General features: G+C 34.1%; 1 protein-coding gene and 2 pseudogenes across 1 annotated transcript; all 3 read right to left on the bottom strand.

The window, feature by feature from the left end:
- Positions 1 to 928: 928 nt before the first annotated feature.
- Positions 929 to 3,720, bottom strand: LOC148210042 (uncharacterized). The gene is made up of 5 exons (XM_088126232.1): positions 3,540 to 3,720; positions 3,316 to 3,449; positions 2,313 to 2,587; positions 1,974 to 2,235; positions 929 to 1,672 (listed from the first exon to the last, which is right to left on the bottom strand). The coding sequence occupies exons 1-5, from the start codon at positions 3,718 to 3,720 to the stop codon at positions 929 to 931; spliced, it is 1,596 nt and encodes a 531-aa protein (XP_087982358.1).
- Positions 3,721 to 10,894: 7,174 nt separating this feature from the next.
- Positions 10,895 to 11,569, bottom strand: LOC148210043 (trans-resveratrol di-O-methyltransferase pseudogene; annotated as a pseudogene).
- Positions 11,570 to 14,459: 2,890 nt separating this feature from the next.
- LOC111023437 (trans-resveratrol di-O-methyltransferase pseudogene) lies at positions 14,460 to 20,835 on the bottom strand (annotated as a pseudogene).
- Positions 20,836 to 22,642: the final 1,807 nt, after the last annotated feature.

The raw sequence follows: 22,642 nt of genomic DNA on the forward strand, positions 1-22,642 counted from the left end.
TGTCGTGTAAAAAAGCTCAAAGGGGCTCAAATATGTCCCATCTTCTTTTTTCTATAGCATCAGATTATTAACAATAATGAGAGGCAAAACATATAACATACAACTACAAATCACAAGTTCATACCTTATCTTCCCGATGCGAGAGAAATGATTTCGGTCCAGCCCGATGATTAAATGAGAGTTTACTTCTACTTCCTTTGTTTTTCTCTGATTTTGCCTACAGAAACAAGTTATATCATTAATAATAATAATATTCAATTATTAGTTACCTTCCATGCAATAGTCTCCCATTTATTCCATAGCATGTTCCAGTCATTCTGTTCAATTCTTCCATATGGGCGTCGTCGAGCCATTGTTGGATCTTCAAATCCACGATAGTATCTATGTAAAAGACACTGATGATAGTCTTTCGCGTCCCTATCTCATACTTGATATAATCCACATGATGAAAAATAATGACATCAACCTCAAATTTATTCTACACATGTAAACAAATAAAATTAAGGAAATATCACATCCATGTTAAACAACTATACGATAAATAGAATAATGTTATTATTACTATCTTACCAACAAATGTTGAATAATTTCATTATAAACATTGTCTGGGATGTCATTTTTCTTCTGTATTTCTAAAGGAACATTCCAACGTACCAAACGACAAATTTCGCTGTTGAATAGACTGGCTAGATACCCAACAGGTTTGCGTGCTTCTCCAGTCCATGAAATTGGTATCGAAATTACCTCCATTTGCAGCAATCAACTTATCTAATACCACTCATCGCGATTCTCTACGAACTCCTGGTTCTTCATTAGCATCGCTATCTGAGGACATTGTACCTACCAAATTTAAAACAAAAATTATCACACTCATACTACTTTATCACAATTATATTGCATAACATTGAAATGATCTTTCATATACCAATCAATCGCTTTCTTCATCCTCATCTTCTTTTGATGATGTTTTATCATCTTCCCATTCTTCCTCATCTTCATCTTCTTCCTCCTCAAATATGTCATCGTCTATTTCCTCATTGAAATCTAATACTATCTCGAGACTATCATTATTGTCAAAAATTACAATCGGTTTTATATCGTCTCTATGAAATGTATGTGTTTCGAGATCCACTTCTTCAACTTCACACTGATTTATAACTTGTTCTTGTAAGTCAACTTCTTCTACCTTAGGCACATCACATAAATGTCTATGTTCAACCTTTTGAACTACTTTCCATCCACTACCTAACTTGAGATCTTCAACATAAAATACTTGTTGTGCTTGGGAGACAAGTATGAATGGTTCGTCCTTATACCGCAAATAACGTATGTCTATGCTTGTAAAATTACGGTCCTGACGAATACAATTCTTTTTGGAATTCGTATCATACCAATCACACCTGAATAATAGAACTCGTTTTCTAATAATGTAGATCAATTTGATAACTTCTTTAATGACATCGTAAAAATCAGATAACTCAGTGTTATATGCACCCATAACACAGACTCCACTATTTTGTGTTGTGCATCGATCATCCCGATCTATCGAGTTAAATCGAACTCCATTCGTAATACACCCATTATACGAACGAATTCGAATATCAGGACCACATGCTAGTGTATTCAACTCATGTACAACAACATCCGAGTTTGAAGAAGGTTCGGATCTCATCTACAGACATATTTTACAAGAACAAAAGTGAAAGAAATAGTGAATCATACTAAATAGTTCCTATAGAAATTTTTCATATAGTAAAACTTACTTTTCTTTTGAACCATTCTGGAAATACTACATCATGCAACCTAGCTAAATTACCATTGTGTTCTCGTTGTAACTCTAATTTGTGTTCTTTGTGATACGATATCAATAATCAATCACCTTTGAAATACATTTATCCAACTTGAGTACAAGAAAGTTCATATCGTCTATATGGATCAACTGCTTCACAATTGGATAGAACATTCCAATGCACCTTTCGCAACTCAGTAGGCGATAATTCCTTCAGTTGTGAACCACCGATTGGACGTGCATTTTGTGAGAATACAGGAAGATGTGCCTTTGAGTCTTTTAAGTCCACCATGTCATCATTACAAACGGACCTATTGAATTTGGTTTCGATTCCATCGAGGTACATTGAGCAAAATGTCAATGCTTTATTCGTAATGATAGCTTCTGCTATAGAACCTTCAGGCTGAGCTTTATTTTTCACATATTGTTTCAATGTCCTCAAACTCCTATGAGCATATGTCATATTAATTAGTTATATCACTAAATATCATTTGTAACTAAATATATAAATAAAGGTGTATACCTCTTAATTGGATACATCCAGCTATAACCGACAGGTCCTACTAGTTTGGCTTCTTCAAGCAAGTGAACAGCTAGATGAACCATAACATCGAAAAACGCCGGAGGAAATATTCTCTCAAATTTGCATAGAATCAATACAATTGCATCTTGCAACTTATTCAACGTCTCAACTTTCAATGTCTTTGCAGTCAATTCTTTGAAGAAATTCGACAATTCAACGATAGCCCCAATAACATCATTGGGAAAAAATGGACGAACCATAACTGGTAAATGCCTCTGTAGCAACACATGTGAGTCGTGACTTTTCAGACCATATATTTTTTCGTCTTTACCGCTGACACATCTTGATATGTTTGATGCAAAACTATCAGGGAATTTGACGGTTTTCAAAAAGCTACAAAACTTCTTTCTTTCATCTATTGTTAAAGTTTAGCTAGCATGCGGTTTCAAAAATTTATTCCCGACTTGTCAGAGATGTAATTCTTTACGTATGTTCAACTTCATTAAATCCTTACGTGCTTTATTGATGTCCTTTGTTTTCCCTTCAATATTTAATAATATGCACATGAAATTATCACTAATATTCTTCTTGATGTGCATGATATCCAGTTTGTGTCAAATTTTTAGACTTAACCACTATAGTAACTCAAACAATATGCTTCTCTTCACCCAATTAAATTCATTATGAAGTCCTTTTCGTTTCCACTGTAAAATGTTGATAGTTTTCCCGAGTGGCGGAAAAATAATGGAATCTAACTGGTGGACGACATCCAATCCAGAAAAATGTCGTAGTGCAACTCTATTCTCTATTTTTCCATTGTATTGTTTGCTTTTTCGCCAAGGATGACTTTGTGGTAAGAATCGACGATGTCTCATGTAGCATATCTCTTACTATGCAATTTGTCTGATGTAATGTCCACATTACATACTGGGCATGTCTTATATCCTTTCGTACTCCATCCTAATATATTGCCAAAAGCCAAAAAGTCATTAATCGTCCATACCAAAGCTGCATGGAGTCGAAAGTTTGTACCACTACATGCATCATACGTATCAACACCAATAGACCATAATTCTTTCAATTCTTCTATCAGTGGTTGCAAATAAACGTCTATCTCTTTTCCTAGAGATTTTGGACCTGGTATGAGTAATGACATGAAAAAAGATGATTCTTTCATATATTTCCAGGGGAGTAACTTATATGGAATCAATATTACTGGCCACGTACTATATGACAAATTCATGCTTCCTAATGGATTGAATCCATCATTAGCCAAGGCTAATCTTACATTCCTTGATTCTTGTGCAAACCAAGAATGTTGTCTATCAAAATCTTTCCATGCCTCTGCATCTGCTGGATGTCTTAAAGCCCCTTCATTGTCTACTCTTCTCTCTTTATGCCATCCCATTTCTTTTGCTGTATGTTTAGACAGAAATAATCTTTGCAATCGAGGCTTCAATGGGAAATGCCTTAAAATTTCGTGTGGAATCTTTTTTCCTTTACCCTTGTCTGTCTTGTAACGAGATACGTTGCATTGTGGACAGACATCAGCTTGCTCATTTTCTCTCCAAAATAAGATACAATCATTCTTGCAAGCATGTATTTTTTCATATCCTAAACCCAAATCTCGTAACATTTTTTTTGCATCATAATAAGACTTTGGAATACTACAATCAATTGGAAGAGCTTCTTTAAGTAATTGCAACAACATATCAAATGACTTATTACTCCATAGATTAAGGACTTTGATGTGCATTAACGTAACCATGAATGTTAGCACTGAAAATTTCGTACTTTCAGGGTATAATTCTTGATCAAGTTCATCAAAGATTGATTGAAACTTGGTATTTTAAGTTTGCCTATTTTCACTTGTTTCGCCCCTAATTTATTGATCTTCCCCCCTAAATTCAGTGTATCTCTCATTTGTTAAATCATTTAACATCTCACTCATTCCATATTTCTGTTGTGTGTTTTGATTAATACTTGTACGTATCCTTTTAGAAGGCAACTCTCGAGTTTTCCCATGGAAAGTCCATATCCTATAACAAGAACACATTCCATACGAGTACAAATGACCTTCCACATCGCATGGTCATTTCCATACTAAGTTTTGGCATTTCCTACATGGGCAACGTATAAATCCTCTTTTATCGACATGCTTCTTCGACAGTTGAACAAATGATCTAATTCCTTCCGTATATTCTTTACTTAACCTATCCAGATTTTTTATCCAACTTTTATCCATAACTTTTCCTTGTCAAAAGTATAATACAATTTAATCACTAACATAATTAAACAAATGAAAGAACAGAATTTATAAGAAAAATATATCACAACAAAATCATAAATCTAACAATCCTAAATTTTTTTACTCCAACCCTATATAAATATATTTAAGGTCATAGATCATTTTCTACCAAACAAAAGCAAATATATTAGAAGTATAATTTAAAGCAAATTCTAAACAACAAAACTAATTCCAAACATATTTTAAACAAAATTTCATTATTCCAATTAAGAAACCTACAAAGAATAATTTTAAAAAGAACTCTAAACAAACATATTTCATTAAGAATATAACTTAAACATAACTTGATAAGAACATACTTAAAATTAATTCAAAGCAAAATCTAAATAAAATTTAAACTAAATTTCAAACGTAATACATAAATAAATTCAAACAATAGGCATACTTTTTCAATGCACATGAACTATCTTAAACTTAATTCCAATCAAAGTCTAAACAAAATCAAAAGTAAATTTCAAACATATATATTTAACACAAATTTAATATTATTGGACTATAAACAAAACATGCATAACACAATAAACCAACTTTAAATAAAATGAAAAGAGAAAAGTTTGTACCAATATGCTAAATCCTTCAATGGAAAACAAGGATCGATGAAAGAACTCCGGCGAAAAGAAGTCTCAAACAGTGATGGCCAATTCTACACACAAAATAGGGCATATAAGATATAAATCAACAAAAATAAAACTCAAAAACCAAATATACTAACCTAGGATTGAAACGAACCAACGGCCGACGATTTTGTTGAAGAAAATCGGCGGCAAGGATGACCTTTGAGGCGGACGGCAGCATTGGAACACGAAAATGGGGGAGAGAAATGGAAGAGGCGGCAGAAACGTTGAATGAGGAGGAGGAGAAAGGGGCGGGGGTTGGGGTGTTTGAGGGGCTGTTTCGTCGCCCGCCCAAAACGGTGCCGTTTTGATGGGAAAATTTTAATTTTTCCATCAAAACGATGTTGTTTGACATACGCAATGAAAATATTTTCGTCGCATATGTCAACACGCGGCAAAGTGGGCGCCAAAATGCGTTTTGGCGCCCGCTTCAATTTTGCGACGAAAGTAATTTTCGTCTCTGATAAAGCGACGGAAATTATTTTCGTCGCTTCTCCAGCGATGCAAAGTCCTTTTCCTCGCTAGTTTGCGATGATAAATATTTTCAGTGACGAAAAGAATTTCGTCACTAATTAATGTTGCTGAATTCTTTTCTATTTCAATAATTTCATAGGAAAGTGCCACTCAAAAGAACCATAAATTCACTTAAATAGAAAAGAATACAAATGTAAATGAAAATAGAATAAGCTCGACTCGTTACCTTAAGCATAGTAATCCTTCAAAAAATTATTCATAAATCCTATTCTTTATTTTATAGACAAAAGAAAAAAAATGTTTACTTTGAAAATATTTTGGTAAGTTTTACATTTTATTTCACTATGTACTATAAAAGTTGTAAGCAAAATTCAAAAGCTCAATCTGTAAACAAAATACACCAACCACTATTACACTGCTAATTCCAAGCATCTAAATCATAAATTTTCCCACTATTCTTTAGAAAATATTTTACTTCAATATAAAGCATCTAAATCATAAATCAAACTATGACACAAAAGTTTGTTACCAAGATCTTCTAGTGTTGAAGGTTCTCTCTTTAGATGTACTTTTTGCTCCAATTGTTTTATTTTCACTTTCTTCCATCTTATAGTCATTTGGTCGTAGGTCGGGAGCAATGTCCCGGACCCAACTTGCAGCATATAACTTCCTTCAACACCTAAGATCAACATTCGAATTTTTAGTCTTTTAAAGTTTCCACGACATAGAGCTCGTTAGAACGATTCCAACGACTATTGTAGCATCCAAATCGGAGCTTAAACGAAGAAGTTACGATCGAAACAAGAAAGGAAAAAATGTGAGAAGATGACGTGGACAGTTTGTAGACTGACAAGTGGCAAGCTTAATTATATATATATATATATAAAATAGAAACGGATTAAAAAAATTCAAAATCAAAATCAAATAGAAGTTACCGTTGTAACTTTTGAAAAATCATATTGTCAAGTTGCATTAAATACGCTGACGCAAAGAAAAAAAAATGAATTTCAAAGTTCCGTTTCTCTCATGTGTGTGTATATATATATATATATATAATTCTCTTTTTTCAAAATAATCTCCACCCTTCATTTTCAGTAATTAAGATCTAATGGTTCAAAATTAAATTTGATTTTTTTACTATTTTCTCTCCTCTATTTAAACTCAGCTCCTCCTTCAAAATTATGTTTAATTCTGTTATTCTCAATCCTCCATAATCTTAAAATTTTTAATTGCTATTGTCTCCAAGTTCTCAATTTTTCTTTTCATCTCATTTGGGAGAGAAATTTATTGATGTGAGGAGCTCAAATTTGTACATTTACTCTATTTGAGAGTTTGTAAGTGTGTGTTTCAAAATTTCCAACTCATTGTAACGGTGTGATCCTCAATGTTGAGAGGATCGTCTTTGCTCTTAATAAGGATAGCATACCGGTTTGACTTCTCTCCACACATTTTCCATCGCTCCAATCACATAATATCTACTGCATTTATATAAATGACATTACACTTTAATAATATTAAAAAAAAAGAAAAAAAAATGTAGTTTCAGTGACATTATAACAACAAAAGTATCAATTTTCATGGGGTCCATATCAAAGTCAATTGACAATGAGAGGAGTGGATTCTTAACATGCCCTTCAACATGATGCCTTTTTTTGGTTCACCAATCTTAGCTGAAAATCTACAATTATTTGGTTTTCATACCATATCAAATTTCATGGACTTCCATCTCAATCAACAATGAGAGGAGTAGAACCTCAACAAATCATTTAGTCTCCAAAACTAAATAATATATATTTCTATTTTTTTCTCTCACCTTCAATAGAAGTACAATGGCAAAAGGAATGCTTTGAAACGTGTTTGCTTCAAGATATGTCAAGTTATGGCTTTCTTCCAAGTTAGCCACCACATGCTGAAGTGTTGGAAAAGTAACGGCCCTGAATAATTTCACCTTCCACAGGAATATCCAAACACACATCACAATATATAAATAAGGAAGAAACTGTAAAACACAAGAATACGACATAACAAAATTATACTGGTTCACCAACTAAGGGCTACGTCCAGTCTTCCACTCAGGTATGAGTAATTCACTAATATTTTCAAGGATTGGATTACAATAAACTCTCCCCAAAAATATTTCCTAGAGGTCCCAACAATAGTCTCCTAGCTTCTAAGTATTCTGAACCCAATAATTAGGTACATGAATGAGAAAACTCACAATATGATCAAGATACAATTACCCCAATAAAGACGATCTTCATCTGTCCTAATGCCTCTGCCAATACCCCGTCTCTGCCTTGAAACTACCACAAAACTACTTTGAAATTAGCTCCAAACGGCTCTAATTTCGGCTGGGTAACTCTAAAACCCGAAATTGCAAATTTATAGACATCAACACAGCATCATGGCGCTACGTACGGAACGTCCCTTGGTGCACGACAAGATAGCGTCTACAGCGCCACGATGCTGCCTCCTCGGCCCTTCTAACCTGCAACGCCCCGCTTCACCTATTTTCATTCGTACGTCGTCCTGACGTGTCCCGACTTGATCCCAACTCATCCGTAGCTCGTTCCGACGTCGATTTTACTCCACCTATCCCAACAATCTCCATTGGAGATAAAGCGACAAACTCGCCTCCCACTGCACCAACAATATCCCATCATCTTGGCAACTTCGCCAAGGCTCAGTTCTAACTGCTCTATAAACGAGCTGATCCACACTGCTCGGCCCACCCCAAGCTCTGTCAGATTCTGCCTCGAGACTGGGCAACTTTACATGGTCTTGTCCCCCAGACTTAGAGACATAGCCACATACTCCCACTTGATCTAAGTGGTTCCTGCTGCTTCTTTCTTCGATCGAACCCACTGACCTCTAAAAGAAGATTTTCTCTCTGCATTAGGCTTGGCACTCCCACACAAGCATGTCATCATACTAGAAATAGAACGCGTACCATTCAATTCACTAATATGCCTATGCGACTTCACCAGCTCGCCTGAACATCTGATAGTTGAGGTATGAACTCGATGGCTTATCAAATTCCCATTTCCCTTTTCTATACTTCCCAACTGTTTAACTTTAGCTGTTGGCAGATTCTTCTGATCTTTTTTGGCCATCAATGTTGCTGGTCCTTTAAGGTCTCGTCTTGAACCATCTACAGCTACTCTGTGCATTCTCTGTCTTAGTGAACCCTTTGCAACCCCAAACTCTGACACATAAACAGAACGTCTCTTGTGGCCTATCACCACTATCCTGGATTCTCTCTTAAGCTTCCAGCAACCCCCAACAATCTCACTGTTGTAGTCATCATCGTTTAGCTTCCCTGCAGATAATAAATTTAATATGAAGCTATGAATATACCTAACGTCTTGCAACACCAACTTGGCCCATTCACCTGTCTTCAAACAAACATGTTCAATTCCTCTCACCTTGGAGACACTCTCATCCCCTATCCTTACTGAGCCATAATCACCTGCAACAAAAGATGAGGACCAATGTCTGTCTGAAGTAACATATGTTGATGCTGCAGTGTCCACTACTCTCTCTGATTAATGGTCTATAGGTGTGTTCCTCTCAATACAAGCTAGAAACTCTTCAATTCGTTCTTCTTTTGTTACAACATTTGCAGTGTTGTTCAACTTCTCAAACTCTTGTTTGAACTTCCTGCAAAAACGTTTAATGTGTCCCTTATTGTAACAGTAATAACACTCCACTTCCCCACTCAAACTCCCACTAGCCCTGTTACTTATCTGCTGCTACTTTCCTGTGTAATTCAACTTGGCCTTCCCCTTATTCTGAACTACCAAAGCTGACACACCCCCATTTTCTGCCCTTGAGGTAGATGCAAACATTTTCCCCAATTTTCTTCGCGTTTCCTCAAATAAGACAACATCACAAATAGCTGTAAATTTCAGATAACTGTCCACCAACGAACCACGATCTTTCATCGTCTCCCAACTGTGAGGCAAAGATGTCAACAGCCTCATAACCTTCACTTCCTCATCGATCTTGATATTCATCCCTTCCAGTTTGTTCAATATGTCGATAAGCTCATTAATGTAGGAATTCACTGAGGTTCCCTCCTCCATGTAGATAATGAAATATACTTCGTCTAGAGAAGTATTTTGGTGTTGGCAGAAGGTTTCTCATACCATTCTTGCAAGGCCTGCATCAATTCTTTCGCTGTCTTCTCTTTCACCACGACACTAGATACACTAATTGATAAAGATGTCCTAACGTTTGCAATGGCCTACTCATCCACCTCTTTCCAATCCTTGTCAGTCATCCCCACTGGTTTTTTCCCGAAAGTCTTGTGTATCTTCTTGCACATAAGAAGATCCTTTACTTGCATCTTCAAAAAGCTAAAATTCTCTCCAGCAAACTTGAGAACCCCTTCATAGTAATTATGTGCATGATATTTGTCTCGCAACCTCGCAACCTACGCTTTGATCTCATTCCACACGAATATCCAAACACACATCACAATATGCAAATAAGGAAGAAACTATAAAACACAAGAATATGACACAACAAAATTATACTGGTTCACCAACTAAGGGCTATGTCCAGTTTTCTACTCAAGTATGGGTAATTCACTAATATTGTCAAGGATTTGATTACAATAAACTCTCCTAAAAATTATCTCCTAGAGTTCCCAACAAAAGCCTCCTACGTTCTTAAGTATTTTAAACTCAATACTTAGGTACATGAATAAGAAAACTCACAATATGATCAAGACACAATTATCTTAATAAAGACAATCTTGATATACCCCAATGCCTCTACAAATATCCCGAGCCTCTGCCTTGAAACTGCTCTAAAATTGGCTCCAAATTAAACTAACTCTAATTTCGGCTGGGTAACCCTAAAACCCGAATTTGCAAATTTATAGACAGAACTTCCGTCCGCGCGCGCACGACAGGATAGCGTCGCAGTGCTGCCTCATCGACTCTTCTAGCATGTAGTGCCTCGCTTCACCTATTTTAATTCCTACTTCGTCCCGACCCATCCTGGCTTGATCCCCACTCATCCTTAGCTCGTCCCGACGTCGATTTGGCTCCACCAATCCCAGCATAAAGATTAATCACAACACATTATGTTTGCGGAAAGGCTTCAGTAATGGCTCTCGCGCCAGTTCTAATGCCACCTCCTATACATACCAGCAACTGAACTCCACTAAACATGTTCTTTTATTGTCCCAACAAAACACTTGTCAACAACCCCACATCACTGGCCATGGTTGCATTAAAGAGCCCATCATCTCTGGCCATGTGCTCCAGAACTATTTTCCATGAGCCATATTAAATGGGGTTCGATCATGGCTATCGAACTAGGCGGATAGAAGCTACCATGGCTTCAAGAGGAAGGGGTCGAGCATGGAAAGCAACAAGGGAGATAGAGAGGAAGGGTTGTGTTTGAGGAGAAAACAAGACGAGTCGGCGAGGGAGTATGCATCTTCTTCTTCTTTTCCATTTCTGTGTGTTGTAAGGAAAACAAAATGAGCTAGTATACGCATTAAGCGATGGAGGTATTATGAGTTTTGCGGGTGAAGTTTAAGGGCTGAAACGAGGTGAGAGATGGGCATGGGACCATGGCCGTGGCGGGCAATGGGGTCAAGAATGTCGAGCTGGAGGGCGCATTTCAAAGCCATGGAGTTTATGAAGTTGAAGATGTTGTTCCATATGTGAGCTTCAACTTCCGAAAACCTCCTTGCCTACAGCTTCTCCCACTTTTCATTATTTCACAAAACTACTTTCTAACTCTTCCAAGTCTTTTGAGCCCAAGCCCTCTTATTTATATACAATGTTTTTTTTAAACGATACTTACATCCTAATTGGTGAAGACTTATTTATGCTAACTGCCATTTAAAAAAATTATATATTTTTGCATAAGGTAGATCCTCACCGGTTATAACCTAAGTATTTTTCTTTTCTTTTTTTTTTTTCCTTATGGAAAGCATTGTGTATATGCATATTGAACATAAGTGCTACAAGAATGGTGAATATATTATAATTGATCTCATATATCTCAATAATGGTATGATATATTATTTACTTTGAACATAATTAAGGTTTAGACGGTTGATGTTGATAGAAATATCGAGGTCTGAATCTTATGAAAATATTGATAAAAATATCACACGAATGTTGATGTGATAGTTATTTTTGGAAAAATTACTTTTAAAAAATTCATAATAAATATTTATATTAAAAAATAAACATTTTGCCATTTTATATATAAACTAGTGCATAACACGCGCTTTGCACGTGATACTTTTAGTTTTATTTATTATTTTTTTAGGAAAGGTATTTTTAGTTTTGTTTTAGTATATAGGAGATATGACATAAAAGAAAAAACAATTGTAGTATGCTTCATAACTTGCGTAGAAAAAAATTTAGAAAAAAATTATATGAATGTAAGGTAGAATGATGAGATAGATTTTTAAAAAATGGAAGATCAATTCAAAGCGAACAAAGATCAGCGGTAATTGACATATATGTCCAATCAAGAGGTTGTGAGTTCGATCAAACCAAAAAAGGAAAATTGATTTAAAAATCATTACGATTTGCTTGCAAATCAAGGGGTAAATCTTTTGAAATTCCAAAACTCTTGATATTAAAAAAATTAAATATAATTAAGAATTATAATTATTAAATTAATCGATTAATTTATGCCAATTAAGATACAACTATTCATATTACATTTTATGATTTAAATTAAATTAATATATTTTAATAGTTATTGATAATTAAACTTGAGGGACATGCTTTTAAAAATTTTATATTTCGTGGAGAAATAAAATTTTACAAAAGTATTTTTAAAAATATGGCGGTTTTTCCATCAATTTTCCATAGTTATAAATTTTTAAATTATTTTTAGAAAATAAATTCACAAAAGTTTCTTTTCAAAAATTATTTTTAGATTTTTGTGTTTCACAAAAAAAAATTGTCATTTCAATTTTATGAATACGCCTATTATTAAATTTTAAATTTTAGGGTAATTGCATTGGGTGGCAATAGTTTTAGGTATTTAACAATATAGAACCCACTTATCAAAATTTCAAATATAGCAATTTTTTAGGATTCTGATTTTGAATTTTTTAGTATTCCCAAATTGCCCTTCTCAGATTTTGCGAGTGTCTTTGTTCTCTCTCGGATCATCGCCTTCTTCGTTCGTCTCTTCTTCGCACGTTTTCGTTCGTTCATCAGGTATCGATTTTAGCCCTCCTCAGATTTCACACGCGTCTTCGTTCTCTCTCAGATCATCGTCTTCTTCGTTCATCTCTTCTTTGCACGTCTTCGTTCGTTCATCGGGTATCGATTTTAGCTTCTTCGTTCGTCTTTGTTCGTTCATCAGGTTTCGATTTTAGCTCTTTCGATTTTATTTCTTCTTTTTCTTCGATTTTGTTCGTGAAGAACTTTCAGCCTTTGAGGAACTTTTGTTCGTTTTAATAAGGTAGATTTCTAAGAGAAGAATTTGGACTTCTTGAAAGACTATTCTGCATCCCCTTTCCCATACCTAGCCAAAAATTATAAAGTTTGTTCACCAAGCTCAACCTACTATTCCATTCTCTATCCATAATTATATTTAGTTTTTTTTTCTTCTTCTTCTCCTTCTTCTTCGATTTTGTTCGTTTATGAGGTCTTGATTTTAGTTTTTCTTCTTCTTCTTCCGAATTTAAGCTTGATTTTAGTTATTGGTGTCTGATTTTGGGCGAAGGATCACCATTAAGATTTTGGAGACCCTGCGTGAATTTTAGGTGAGGTATATCACCTAAATCAGTAAGGTATATCACACTTATATACTTCCATTGAATGAAGTATATCAGTGAGGTATATCACACTGATATTTTAGGTATATCTATAACTGATATACTCAATATAGATATTAAATATAGGGTATATCTGCAACTGATATACTCAATATAGGGTATATCAGCTGCTTATGTTATGTTATTTGTTGATTGATATACTAAAATCATCAATATTTTATATTTTTACAGTATTTGTAATCATGAGAAAGCTTGCAATAATTGTTTTTCCTAGTGGTGAATGGGATGATAGTCACTACTATATTAATTACAAAACTATTGTGATTTTGGTTGACAAAGATATGAATTTTCAGAATTTTAGGAATTTGATATTGAATGAAGTGAAGTTGTATCCATCAACAATGAAGTAGTTTCTTTGTTACACGATGTGTATACCCAATGGAGTTTGCTTATATGATTTTGCTTTTGTAAGTTAAAGTTGATGACATAATTTAGAGCATTACATTAGTCTGTATATCATAATTATATCAGTTGTAAATCTGTATATTAGTAATATAGTAGTAAATCTATATATCAGTGATATATCAGTAGTAAATCTATATATCAGTACATCGTACATATATCAGTAGTACAATTAAGTTTGATTTAAAGTTTTAGCCACTTGGAGCGATAACTAAGTATTGCAATAGCCAACTAAGATGTATCAAGGAGAAGTAATATCAATATGAACTCAAAAAGTTAAAGGTTTAAATATCAAAATGAACTCAAAGGTATTCATATCAAAAGAACATTGCTCCAAAAAAATTGGCATATCATTTAAAACCTTTAAGATATTGTCTTGTAATCTAAACATAAGTAGATTGTCATATTCATAAACACAAAGTAGACTAACAATGTCATTTTCAAAAGTCTATAAAAGTAGAAGTATGAGTTCCAAAAGTCTAGAAAAGTAGAAGCACGTTCCAAAAGTTTTTCTTTCTTCATCATTGAGTAATCTTCAAGTCAAAGCTTGGGCAATCATGATCAATCTTCGTTCTCGGTGATTGTCGCGCTTTAGGAGATGATATTTTTGCAGCTTTTCGTTTTTCCATAGACAACACCTTTGGAGTTGGTTTCCTTGTTTGGACCATTGTTTTCATCTGGAAAAAAAAATATTTGATGTATTAGTAGTATATTAAGAAACATATTAGAGATAATATATTTGAAATAATTTGTAGATATCATATTTATAGCAGAAGTAAATCAGTTCTATATCATATGTCTATCAAATATATATCACATATTATATCAGGAGTATATCTGTCAATCATTAGTATATCAGAAGTAAACCAACAGTATAGCAGAAGTTAATCAGTTATATACCAGCTATAGTAGTAGATATCATATTTATAGCAGAAGTAAATCAGTTCTATATCATAAGTCTATCAAATATATATCACATATATATCAGGAGTATATCTGTCAATCATTAGTATATCAGAAGTAAATCAATAGTATAACAGAAGTCAATTAGTTATATACCAGCTATAGTAATAGATATCATAGTTATATCAGACGTAAATCGGTTATATATCATATGTATATTAAACATATATCACATACATATTAGGAGTATATCTATGAATCATTAGTATATCAGAAGTAAATCAATAGTATATCAGAAGTCAATCAGTTATATATCATATATATATCAATCATATATCAAGAGCATATATGCAAATTAGTAGTATGTTTAATTTCTCAAATATGCTAAGCCAGTGGTGCCAACGTATTAAAAAAAATAAAGGATCTATCAGGATATATCAAAAAAATGAAAATTAGAAAGTGGTAAGAGATCCAAGTGCCCCCAAGAGCTAAAAAGTAACAGTGGAAAATAGACAGAGTATCAAAGAATAACATTTGAAAATGAGATAGAGTTGGATGATTTCAGCACCAAGATAAAATAGTAAATGGAAATCGAAATGGAAGCAAACATATATATCTCTACTTATTCCAGAAATCGAAATGGAAGCATTGTCTGTTAGGAGTTCAGCAAAAAGAGAAATGGAAACATATATACCTCTACTGAAAGAAACTGGAAGCAAAAATGGAATGGAAGAATGTAAATCGATGCTGAAAACTGAAAGCCCAACAAAATGAAGCCAAAATAAAGATTTCGAAACGTGGACATATACTTACATAAGTTACCAAAGTCGATGGGAGGTTACACCAAAAATCTTCAAAGGAGGTTACGCCGAAAACCGTCAAATTAAAACTAAAAAATTTGGAAGGGCGGGAAAACAAAATACAATGGTGGAGAACAAAAGAAATCGAACGGAAATCGAACGATATCAGAAAGAACGAAAGAACGGAAATCAGACGAAAATCAAAATTTGGTAAATATTGTAGCTCCTTGCTAGTTGGATGAGAATCGAACGAACGAAAATGGTAGTTGGGGATGACATTCTTGATGGAAATTGAACGAAAATCAAACGATATTTGGGCTGGAAATCAGAAGCTCGAAGGTTGGATAAGAATCGAACGAAAGAAAATGAGTTGGAGATGACATTATTGACGGAAATCGAACGAAAATCAGAGTGAAAATTGAAAAATTAGGTTTTGTTTTGATGGTTTGAATGAAACAGTAGTGGTGAAGGATGAAAGTCGAACGGAAAGGGAAATGATGGAAGTCGAACAGACGGAAATGATGGAGTTTGAAAAATTAGGTTTCCTATTGGTCTGGGCTACCATCTTTGGGCTTTTACATGTTAATATTGAGCTTGTAGGGTAAATAGGACTTTTAACAATGTGGGCCCCGTGAATTGGTAAAAAATTGCTATATTTGAAATTTTAGAATGTCAGTGCTATTTTATTAATTTTATGTAATCTTTTTGTCATATTTGCAAGGAACCCTAAATTTTATAGCGAAATAAATTGTATAAAAGTATTTTTCAAAATATGGTAGTTTTTTAATCTACATTTTATAGTTATCAATTTTTTAAAATTATTTTTAAAAATAAATATAAAAAATTCTCTTATATTCAAACATTTTGGATATTTGTCATTTCAATTTCATGAATGTAGGTATTATTAATTTCAATATATTTTTATACTTTTTTCCTTTAAACATTATTTAACCATTAAAATACTTTTAACTTTTGAAGTTTCATCATTGATTATATTTAAATATAAAATCATTAATTAATAAAGAAACTTAGAAGAAGGTATTAAAAAGATTAAAAAAAGGAATAATAACCCTTATTTAAAGAGAGGGAAGAAGCGTGAGAGGGAGGGTGGAGTGGAGGATTTTAAATAAAAAATAATGACATAGAAAGGATAATTTATGCATAAATTTTTAAATTAAGGATAAAATTGTCCAAAAAAAAAATTCCTTCCACGTCTGTACCTTTATATAGATTATAGATAAAAGAAAAGTATTAGTATTAATATTATGTCACATCTCTGATATCTTGTTGATATTTTTTATATATTTTTTCGTTATTTTATTTTATTATTATTTTACAATATTATAGAAATATTGATTGACTTCGTCTCTCAATGTAGAACCTATGAACATAGGTAAATATCAATTGAAATTTAATAGCCTATGCATAACTTTCATGAATTTGCTTTTGGTTATTTCAACTAAAAGATTTCATACTGGTTGGAAAAATTTACTTACCCTTAATATTTTCTCCTCCCACAATTTGTCAACGAAAACTAAATCACACACAATAATAAGAAAAATAGAGAAAGCATAGAAATGAAACAATCAAATTTATATTGGTTCACCCCAACTTTATGCTACATCCAGTCTTCCGCGACAACAAGTTCGACTATGATATTGGGATAAATATCATGGGTCTCACAAACGTTCTACAAAACTCTCTCTAGATGTCACAACAATGACCACATAGCTTCTAAACACTACGACAATAACTACTTAGGAATATAGAATGAAACCTCACTAACCTATAGAAAACGGACTGCCGACGACGTACTACAAAACCCTTATTCTCCTTTGTCTTCTCTACCAAAAGCACCACTGCCGCCCCCTTCAATGTTGTGCAACAACACAACTGAGTCCCCCCCTTTTTTCACTCACGGCTATGTACCCTTCTAAAAAACAAACTTGGTGAAGAAGGCAAAAATTATGTTTGGGCCTTTTGTTTTATTTGGCCCAAAAACTGCAACCTTTTATTTTTTTTTTTCCTTCTTTTCTTATTTTTCAATTGTGTTTTGATTCCATCCCAACAATACTAATTGAAAAAATTATCTCACCTATATATGATGGATCATTCCCCATTTCCTAACTCGATTTTGGTTTGTACTCCTTGCATTGATCCTAACAAATATATGTAAGGAAGGATTATCTTTGTTGTCACATTACTTATGACAACCGATTAAACTATATTCGAATCAACAGTAAACAAATGCCAATTACTACTAAACCAAATTTATGTTAGCAAATGTCACGTAAATTGATAGATAAGAAAGCAAATGCTTTAAAATATAGAGATAAAAATAAAATAAAATATGAAAAAATGATTATCTCATGGTTCAACAGCATGTGAATTGTGAATATCTTAATGGATGATATAGTTTTGATACGATAAAGAGAAGTCCCAAAAATTATATATATTTTAAGTTAAAATACTATTTTGCTCACTTTTAATTTTAGTTTATTTTAACTTTTGTACTTTTAAAATTTTTCTTTTGGTCCCGTACTTTAATTTAGTTCATTTTAATCTCTGTATTTTTAAATGTTTGTTTTGACCCTACAATTTTAAAAATGATCATTTAATCCCTATTTTATATAGACTTTATGCATAATGTAAGTTCTAAAGAAAATGCATTATTAATAGTTTTATAATAAATAGTACTGTCAGGGAGATTTTGGTGTTTGATTTGATGGACTCTTTTTATTTTTTTAGCCTAAAAAATGGTCGGAAAAGTTTGAAAATAATCATGGACAATAAAGTTTAAAAATTCTTCCATGGAATATAAAAATGAAAAGTAAACACAATTTTGATATTCTATTAATATATATGTGTGTATATATATATTTAAATGAAGCACATTTGCCATTTGTTGAAAGTGTCATAAATAAAAAAATGAAACAAATAAAAAGAGCCATATGAAAAGTATGAATATATTGTAAATACTTTAAATAATTAATATTAAAGAGTATATGTAATGTAATATTATTATTATATTTTATACCGCAAAGGCTAATATTTTATATTAATTAGACAAGATTTGCAACTACTCCCTAATTTTTTAGGCCTATGTAATATAATGTTATTGTTGTATATATATACATGAAGAGGGCTGAAAGAAAAGGTGACCAAAAGAAATCAGTAAAACAAAACAAAAATCAGTAAAACAGTACCAAAATTGCGCTAAAAGTATAAAATAAGGCTAAAAAAAAATTTAACCTGGACAGTAAAATAAGGGTACTCTCAAAAACAACAATCTTTAATCTTTTCGTGAAGTGGGGTCTCTCTAGACTTGAAGTTAGGGTTGAAATGTGACATAATATATTGTAAAGAAGGCTTAAAAAGAGGATGAAACCAAAAAAATCAGTAAAACGAAATCAAAATCAGTAAAACAGAACCAAAATCAACCCTCAATGTATAAAATAAGGCTAAAAAAGAATATTAACCTTGTATAAACCTAATAAAATTACTTTTGAAAACTAGAACAGTCTTTTGATTTGAAATTGCCTTTTAAAAGAATTGAAAAGGTATAATTTAGAGCAAAATTTTTTTTTGAAAGATTAAATAATTTCTTTAAATAATTAGATTTGAAATGGAGAGACATTTTCATAACAAGTTTCAATTAAAAAAAAATTTGGTTTACCAAACTTATAACAACACGCCAACTTTTATGATTACAACAATCAACCCATAATCGCAAACACACATCAAAGGTACATGAAAATCGTTTGAAACTTGAGAATCGACCAATATAATTCAAAGACTCCACGAGAGACCTCTAACCTAAAATTGGGAAGATCTTGTGGCCACCAAATTCAGCCTTATGCAACAGGTGAACCCACTCTTTCTTATCTTGTTCTTTTCCACCTACGTTCGCCATCATTAACATGTCCCAAAAGAGTTGAGTTTCAATAAACATGTCGTCTCCATCCCTGCCCCCCTTCTTATTGCCTACCATATCAATTAGAATCACTTTCCCTTTCTTTCCATTACCCGTGATTGCACCTTTGCATTTCTTCAGTATTTCCACACATTGTCCATTGCTCCAATCATGCATTTATATCAAATGACATTACTCTTTAATAATACTAAAAAAAAATAGTTTCAACAACTTTATAACAACAAAAGTATCAAGTTTCATGGTTTCAGCTCAAAATCAGTTGACAGTGAGAGGAGTAGATCATTAACATGCCCTTCAAGATGGTGTCTCTTTCAAGTTCATCAATTTTGGCCGAATCCCCTTTTTCTACTAGATGTTCACTTTAACCTTATTAGGTTCTGATACCATATCAATTTTCATGAACTTCCATCTCAATCGACAATGAGAGGAGTAGATCCTTTTAACAAAACATTTGGTCCCCAAAACTAAATAATATATATTTGTAGTTTTTTTTTTCTCTATCCTTCAATAGAAGTACATTGGCAAAGGAATGCTTTGAAACATTTCCCCTTCAGGATATATGAGGTTATGGCTTTCTTCCAAGTTAGTCAGCACATGGAGAAGATCAAGCACAACACATTGTGTTTGCAGAAAGGCCTCAGCAATGACTCTTGCCAAAATTCCAATGCCACCTCCCACATCCACCAGCGACTTAACTCCAACAAACATGTTCTTATATTGTCCGAGCAAAACACTTGTCACCAGCCTCACATCATTGGCCATGGCTGCATTAAAAGTGTCCCCATCTTGTGGCTTGCTGGCTGTGTGCTCCCAGAACTGCTTTCCATGAGCCATCTTAAACGGGATTCGATCATGGCTATAGAACCAAGCGGATAAAAGCTGCCATGGTTGCAAGAGGAACGAGTCGAGCAGGGAAAGCAACAAGGGAGATAGAGAGGAATGATTATGATTGAAGAGAAGACGAGACGAGTTGGTGAGGGAGTATGCTTCTTCTTCTTTGCCATTTTTGTATTTGGTAAAGAAGCCATAGTGATCTAGTATACGCCTTGAGCGATGAAGGTATTGGGAGTTGTGGGGGTGAAGTTTAAGGGCTGAAACGTGGTGAGAGAAGGGCATGGGGCGGTGGCCGTGGCGGGCGATGGCATCAGGAATGTCGAGCTCGACGACGCATTTCAAAGCCATGAAGTTGATGAAGCTGAAGATATGGTTCCATATATGAGTCTCCGCTTCCAAAACCTCCTCGCCTACAACTTCTCCCATTTCTTCCTTATTTCACAAAACAAACTCTTCTAACTCTTGCCAGACCAAGTCCTCTTATAAAATCGTATTGTTTTATGACTTGGAGTTTAAACTTCGGAGGTTCCAGTATTTCTTCCGTAAACGGAGAGTCTACCTGGTCGACCAACTCTTCAATATCGAACCCCTTCTCCTTCTAACTTCCTAGCAGCTTTTCTAACGGTTCGATTGGATCCAGCCGCTTTTCTTTGTTGAGATCGATAGGCCCGAGGCCTTCTTGATCGTCTTGACGGCCCTTGCCCCCATTACGTACCGCAGGCATTGTCTTGTGGTCGGCTATTAACCTGATCGACCAAAGACACCGGTTCGCGATTTGTCGTTTCCTTCTAATTTCAGTTTGCTCTGAGCATTATTGGTTGACTCCTCAACCTCTTCGAATTATGGGGATTTGCCCTTTCGTGGGTTCTTGATAAGCGGAGGTAGCCTCACTTCCTGTTGCTCCAGTTGTTGGAGGAGTAGGGTTATATTCTGATACATCCCCTCAACCTTCTCCTCTACGGCATCCAATTTGTCCTCTGGTTGTCCTAGAACCTCAATTAATCCCTTCCTTCGTTCTTGAACCTATCGATCGGTCTCTATTAGAACCTGCTCAGGAACCTGTCCACTCGTCTCACCTTCGACCCCTTCTAGTGAAGGGACATCCAAATTCAGCCTTCTTCTCGGCTTCCTAATCGGAACCTGTCCACACGTTAGAGCGTCGTGGACTCCCCCCAAAATTCATGTCGATATATTGTTCGGTTTCCTAATCGTCCCCACAAACGGTGCCAATTGTTAATATAGGAATTTGACATCCAGGGATCTCATCAAATTCGCACCAAACTTCGATAATTATGGGACCGATAAACCTGCAAAACCAAATAGCACTAGACCGGTGTGACTCTTGTCACATGGGCTTCAATGCTTAAGTTAGAGACGGAGAAGTCGTATATAACACACGAATTACGGTGGTTTGAGCTTACCTCTAGGGTTTAGCTTGCTGTCCTATTTATAGTAGTTTCTCCATTAAAATCTTCTTCGAGATCTTCCATGTTAGGTTTGTCCAGCCCACAGTTGATGGAGTTGTGGAGTCGCAAGAACCCTTGGACTGAGACGCCTCACATGACCGGAGAGGACGGAAGAAGGTTCTCCACCGTTTGGTCGAGAACTGCTCAGCGCCGAGTAAGGGTCGGGGCTGAGCCCTGGTCGGCCCGCGTTGTTTAGGCTTTTCGGTCCTTGCTTTGCTGTTTTGTACAATTGGGCTTCCTCGACAATTGGTCTAGGCCGACTATTTCATCGCTGGCCGAATCTCGTCTCATTTAACCCATAACATATATGATCTCATATTGCTTCTTGAACTGCTCCCAATTCAATCTAATATGTTCCCTCGTAAATTTTCCATGCGTGAATATGAAAAGATGTAAATTCATGAAACTTTTTTTTGTTAAGTTTCATATACATATATATATATATATGGATAAACTAAGAGGGACCAAATATGTTTATATATGTGGATAAACTAAGAGGGACCAAATATGTTTATAAATTAGAAAGATTAAATTCTTATATGATAAAATAAATTTAACACTTAGTTTTAATAAAGTTTGTTACGATAAGGACTAAATTGTTACAAATTTTAAACTACAGGGACTAAAATCATTACAAGCTAAAGTTTAGGGACTAAAATGCTACTTTAATGAAAGTACTGAGACTAAATTGTTACCAACTAAGTTCACGGACTAAATTATTACTTTAGTAAAAGTACAATGACAAAATGTGTTTTTTAACCTAATTT

This window comes from Momordica charantia (genome assembly GCF_013281855.1).
Source record: "Momordica charantia cultivar OHB3-1 chromosome 7 unlocalized genomic scaffold, Mcharantia_2.0 BLBB01000007.1, whole genome shotgun sequence".
In the NCBI taxonomy this organism is placed as follows: Eukaryota; Viridiplantae; Streptophyta; class Magnoliopsida; order Cucurbitales; family Cucurbitaceae; genus Momordica; species Momordica charantia.

What these genes read in the sequence shown, in the direction of transcription:
- LOC148210042 (XM_088126232.1), bottom strand. Translation starts at nt 3,720, where the DNA reads ATGGGATGGCATAAAGAGAGAAGAGTAGACAATGAAGGGGCTTTAAGA. An exon ending in TGGATGTATCCAATTAAGAG is followed by an intron (nt 2,236 to 2,312) that starts GTATACACCTTT and finishes ATATGCTCATAG; the next exon opens with GAGTTTGAGGACATTGAAAC. An exon ending in CGCCTACTGAGTTGCGAAAG is followed by an intron (nt 1,673 to 1,973) that starts GTGCATTGGAAT and finishes ATATGTCTGTAG; the next exon opens with ATGAGATCCGAACCTTCTTC.